The sequence below is a fragment of the Eurypyga helias genome, unplaced genomic scaffold, assembly GCF_000690775.1.
Source record: "Eurypyga helias isolate BGI_N326 unplaced genomic scaffold, ASM69077v1 scaffold32951, whole genome shotgun sequence".
Classification (NCBI taxonomy): domain Eukaryota; kingdom Metazoa; phylum Chordata; class Aves; order Eurypygiformes; family Eurypygidae; genus Eurypyga; species Eurypyga helias.
The window spans coordinates 8,805-15,144 of NW_010233299.1; the positions used below are offsets into that span (position 1 = coordinate 8,805).

The 6,340-nt window shown below is 41.5% G+C and overlaps 1 protein-coding gene across 1 annotated transcript; it reads right to left on the minus strand.

The window, feature by feature from the left end:
• Positions 1–587: 587 nt before the first annotated feature.
• CPT2 (carnitine palmitoyltransferase 2) lies at positions 588–5,644 on the minus strand (the record flags this gene model as incomplete). The annotated part of the gene is made up of 4 exons (XM_010161700.1): positions 588–919; positions 1,832–3,136; positions 5,340–5,446; positions 5,564–5,644. Coding segments are annotated over 4 exons (1,825 nt in total), but the record flags the coding sequence as incomplete, so codon positions are not given.
• Between the last annotated feature and the right edge of the window lie 696 nt (positions 5,645–6,340).

Below are 6,340 nucleotides of genomic sequence, written 5' to 3' on the forward strand. Positions count from 1 at the left end.
TTTAAATCAAACAGTTTAAGAGTGGTATCACAGTGCTGTTGTCTGAACACTCATGGAACACAGATGGGATGAGTTCATAAACTCGGGAACAAAGCTTTTTATTTTAAAGAACGTGTTTTAAGAACACGTGGATCTGTTGGAACAGATGGATCTGTTACTTAATTTTGATATTGTGAATATCTGTGTTTCCTGAAAAATGCTTTAAATCAAACAGTTTAAGAGTGGTATCACAGTGCTGTTGTCTGAACACTCATGGAACACAGATGGGATGAGTTCATAAACTCGGGAACAAAGCTTTTTATTTTAAAGAACGTGTTTTAAGAACACGTGGATCTGTTGGAACAGATGGATCTGTTACTTAATTTTGATATTGTGAATATCTGTGTTTCCTGAAAAATGCATTCAAGGTCTGTACTTGATTTCTTTAAAACAGACAGAAATTTCATAGTGAATCTAACAGTATTCAAGTTCAATGATGATAAATGAAGCCAATTAAGGTAAGCAGTCTCAGCCACGTTGAACAATTATTAGTATGCCAATTAGTCTACATTTTGTACTGCAGCTGTAGTGTTCCAACATTTTTATGTCTAACTACCAACCTTCTTGCCCTTTAAAACATTAAAGATATCTTCCAATGACTTGTATATACACTGAAGGAATTCTTTACCATTCCTAGTTGGGTAAGAGGAAACATTACAACCTATCCAATCATCGTGTACCTGATATCCTACTCCAAAGCCATCAGACACCACTGGGCCAAACCCTCCCAATTGCACAGCCGGGCTAACCAATGTACTTGTAGAAATGATGTTGTGGTTAAGTCGCGCATAGGCTTGGTCTTGATAGAAATCGGGCAGCGCAATACCTCTGGATAAGGCTAAATAGCGCAAGCCAAAGAGATGTCGGTCAAATCCCTGCCCTGTTAAAATAAAATAACAAGTATTAGAAAGATGACTAACTTTGGTGGGAAGTAAACATTTCTTTTCACATCACATTGTCTTTCAGTCACAAAAGAGGAGGTTTAGAGAACTGGGGTTTATGTTTGTATTAGCAGGAACTATTCTTCAGAACCCAGACATTTTGCACTTCAGTGCACACATCCTAGGGAACAAGAGCTTGCTGGTTTTCTGCTAGCCTCAATCAGGAATCACGATAGTACACAAAAGTGCATTGTTAACAAAGAATTTTAATAATACATCACATTCTTTAACTATTTATCTGAAGTTGTGTAAGACGGAGAGAGGCTTTCCTAAAATTTATAAATCTAAAGGCGAAGAGGATCTTGCAACAACAAAAGGAGGCAAATTTTAGGCTCTACGCAGTAATGTTCCATAATCAATTTTCCTGAAACAATACAACAAGTTATGCTTCTGGGAAGGCCAATTCAAAAGAAAGCATTTAGAAAAATACCAGGAGTACCACAGCCAAAAGAATCAGTTTGATTGGGAAGTTGTTAAAGCCTTTATCCCCTGCAGGGATAAGACAGTTAACTCCTCAGACATAAAGCCAAAGTTCTTGGTTGCCCTGTAGAAGACAACACACACTAAGTATTTCTAAAATCTTCAAAGAGCCCAGCTGCTATAAGGACAAAAACCAAAGTATAAGAAATTCTCAACACCTCAACAGTGGAGTGGGAAGCACAGAGGCATTGTCCTCCATCAAGAAATGAGCCGCAGAGAATGCACTGTAACTGTAGCTTTCTGCTTCTGTTTTCGTCAAGTTTACATTAACATCAGACCTCCGTTAAAATTAAACCATTTAGTTGTGAAGTAAATGTTTACAGCAACCTTAATGACACTGTAGTGCAAAAGCAGGAGTGCTTGATACTTACCCATAGCAGCTTCTTTTGTCAAACGGCCATGGTATTTTGAGCACTCCTCTATCAGTTTCTGAAGCTCTTCCGTGCTGTGTTTGGACAGCTCCTTGACAAAAGCTTCCGAACACTTCTTTGTATGGATGGAGGCAGGACGAATCGTTTCTGTACGACCATGTTTGAAGGCTGCAGTACTGCAAGACTCGTACGTAGCCACAGTCTGGTTGTACTGTCGAAGGAAAGCCATCTGGAAGGCAAGCTGAGCCACAGCATCTGGGCTTACTTTCTTCTGCTTTAGAAGGTCCTTGCCGCCTTCATGGAACTGAATCATATTAAGAGACAGTGCTTCCACAGTGGCATTAAATTTCTCTTTGGCTTTGGTAATTCCTGCCTTTAAGGCATCATTCAGCTTAAAGTGAAGTTTCTGCACTGCTCCAGAAGAGTCTACTGAAGCAGGCTGGGACTGGGGGTTGATGGCTGGTGACTTGGTGCTATCTTTAAAAACTTCATTCTGGAACCTGAGCACGGCCACACCATCTCCCCAGGAATGTTCAAAATTAATTCCTGCAGTGCCATCCTTAGTTATGATAAGGTTAAAGGACTTGTCATACCAGCGGTTAGCACCATCTCCATGCAACATAGTGTGGGACAAGTGCACAAAGTCTTTAATGGGAAAGTCATCTAAACTTAAACAAAACAAAGCAGAGTCTACTTTTTGAAGAGCTGCTTCATTGCCGTTATCCAGTAGATTCTTTCTCAGCAATGCCCATGTATCTCGGTTTTCACTGGAGAGGTAGCCAAGGGGGAAGGCTGGGGCTGGGCTGTTGTCACTAAGGATGTATTTCAAGTGTGCTTGTATTTCTGACGGTTTCAGCATATTTCCATCTCTATCAAGAACATCAAATACATAAAAATTCCCATTCCTCAGTACTAGTAAATGCTTTGCCTTTTCATCTGTATAAAGCTCATCCCTGTTGAGCTTAGGCAGCCGCGTAGAATTGAAAAGCCTGAAGTACTGAGACATATCTAGGGGGTATGCATTGACCATGTAGGCACCAAACCAAGAAAGTGAAGAAGGCACAAATCGGATGATTTTTTTAAAGATCTCAGTGTCACTTTTTTCCGGATTGAGGTGGAAAACCTCTGGTTCAAGATAACCAGCCCTGAAGGTCTTCATAAAACGTACAGCAGAAACAGTCATGTTCGTAGCTCGTATGAGCTGATCGTTATACTCAGATTTTGGATCGGGATTAAAAGACATAAAGGCATTAAAATTCAGAACAACAGGTTCACGTGCTTTTAGGTACATGTCAAACCAGGGACCTGAAAGTGGAGAGTTGAGAAACAGGTCAGAACATAAAAGCAGCTTACTGGGTCAGACCAGAGGTTTATGTAGTCAATATCCTGTCTCCAACAGTGACCATGAATAAACACCTACTGAAATGCAGATGAACAAGGCAAACATACACAGTAATTCCCCCAAGGATTCTCCCAAACTCCCATTATGAAGAACGGTACTGTTGACTAATTGTAAAAACACTGTATTTGGAGTAATCCATATCAAGAGTGTCAATGTCATTACCAACGAGGGCCAATTTCCATGTTTTCCATGTGGCTCAGTGATAAACCATAACTTCCACGACACGCAGTGCAGCTCCCCAGCACTATATTTTGGTGCACACCTCACATTTGGAGTGGAACATGCTTTTACCTACTCTTAAGCTATTCATTTCTGCAACTCTGTCACCTTCTCTATTTCTGATCCAGTGTTTCACTCATTCCTGGCAGCATTTCTCCATTTACATTTGCTGCCTCGCATTTCCACCTCCTTTCTCTTTCTATCCACTAAAATGATCAGCACAGGGCAAAACTCTCGACACCGATGTATTACCATCAGTCTCTCAAACTGGCAGAAAGACAAAGTTAGCGGCGACCTCAGTTATTCTTCCAGGCCCAGAACAGACTTCAGAAAGCAGAATTACATTTGATGCCCACAGGTCTTTCAGACAGTCTGCCAGCATATCAAGAAGCATGAATGTGACCAAAGGTTCTGTTCTTGCCAAAACCAAGAGAATCAATCATAGCTTTAAAAAGTAGTCACACCTTTACACCTGCCTATGAGTAAACAAAAGTCCAGGGGCATGGCCATAGCAGGGATTTTTTTAATTACGTTCTATTTAATCATCATTAACACCTCCAAACTGAGCAAGCTCTGGTACTGCACACTGACTGGATGCAGACAAAGGAAGCAAGTGCACACCAGCTTCATCTCAAAGGCAGCTGATGTATTAAGATTTTCTGTGTCAGTCCCAGGTAGAACCTTCTAGCTGGACTGTAAATAGGGCAACGTGTAACTCAAGGACCTAAATTACAATTTTAATCCCAGGTCCCCACAGGTGAGTAACTGGCATTCATCTGCAGTTTTAAAACCACACCCATCTTCATGATGTAACCTTTTAACCTTGGACTTGAAAGCCCAGGGTGGAGGCAAGCACACATACTTCCAGAAACCAATTTCAAGCAGAACAGGTCTTTTACGAGGCTTAAGAAAGAATACTAACTCAATAAAAAGGCATACGAACACCCCACAGTTCACAGACAAAAGCAGCATGCTGGTTAACGTTGACAAACATCATAGAGCACCAGTTAAAACCCAAATGTTGTTCAAAGTGAACATAAACTAAAAGGTAACAAGCCAAACAGCAGCTTTTGTGAAATAATCTGGTATTCTCTACAGAATTTGTGGTAGCCAGCACCCTTACAGTTAGTCTCAACAGAGAGAAAGGACAGAAAGTGCATTTGCTGGGCAACATGCAAACTACTTCTTTCACAAGTATTTGAGTATTTTCACCCCTGTTGCTATCCATCCAATACTTTCATAAGCAGACACTTGTATTTGGAAGTCAGTGGAAGCAATAATAAGGAAGAATAATCAAAAAACTATACACCTATTCTCCCTCTCTTTATTTGTTTTTATTCTCATCTTCCTCTTTCTGTCACTCCTTTTCTAAAGGAGTGACAAACACAAGTTTTGTAGTCCTGGGGGGTTTGTTTTAAGTCCAGAGCACTGCCCACTTCTGCCTCCCAAATCTTAGTCATAGTCTCTGACCCCCACCTCAGAGGGGTCATATTTTCTTGCTAAATAAATTGAAATTATCTGAAAATTACTGTTTTATTTAGGAGCACCAGTTAAGCTTCTCTGTTAACCTAAACATAAATAGACAGCAATGACAATGAAAAAATATAAACCCTCTAAATTCAAATTTAAATACAGTAACTCATGAAAAAAATACTGTTTCTTCAATATCCATCTATCCAGAATTCTGGTAAATACAAGTTAGATGATGGCCATTCAGCTTTCCACCAGAGACTCAGAATTTGCCCAAATGCAGTCACAGGCAGTACTCACAGCATGTTATTCCAAGTTTATGGAGTAGAGAACTTCAGCTTCAGCCTATTTGTAGCACTAGGAGCTCTTGTCAAGCATGATGACTGACAGGCTCCTATGTCCAGCAGGCCAACGTACCTGTGATGTAACTAGTATGCTTGTTCTTATTGTCTTGAGCAACCAGTTGCTCATGCAGCTCTCTTCCAACTCCCTTTTCAAACTGATGAGCAAGTTCTTCAGTTTTCCTACAGGAAGCAACCAAAAAGAGTCAAAATGTTGTCACAAGTAGTATTTTTTATATGCAACACTTGGCTTTGAAGCAGCACATGACACTGCAATATGTGTGTCTTCTTTATCCATACCTGAATTGGTCATCGTTTAAAAGTGGTTTCTGGGCATTCAGGTACCTCCTAATTGTATCTTCTAGTTTGGGAACTGGCAGTCTGAAGGAAGGGGAACAGAGAGACATGCACTTTATGAGCAATGGTGGTAATGAAGCCTCAGTTTCTTACACAGTAGTCTCTCTTTGCCTCCCCTCTCCCCCATCCTGCCTCATACCCCACATTATCCAAACGGCTCAAAAGTTTCCCGTGGAAGAAGAACAGAAAGGGAATAGATGGACATAGGTCATCACAGCCGAAGGTTCTTGGCAAATGAAGCAGAAAACCAACTTGACTGTCTTGTTACAAAGGTATTGCAGTGAAGTCTTAATGCCTCCCGGGGAATGCCGTGACAGGCACCATCGCAAGGAGAAGCAGGTATGTAGCTGGAAGGGTTAGTTGGGTAGCCATCAGACCTTTCCCTCACTGCTGGGTGCTGAACATCCCCCCTTTCTTGCACATTTCCTAATCAATATCTTTATCACCTTCCCCTCCACCTGAACGTGCTCTTCTTACCACTGAAAAGCCCTATTACACTCACGGCGGTTACTTCCCAACCTGACCGGATGTTTCAGGAGTAGGTTTATAGTCATACTTAGGCTTTAACAAATACAATCATTCCTTCCCACCGCGATTTAGGATGAGCACACAGAAGCAGCGAGTAGCACCCCCCGAGTGCGGCTACACAGAAAGGCGAGGGAGCACATTCTCTCCTCTCCCCACAGCGGACACTCCGGGGCCTCCGGGGCCGCCGGCCCC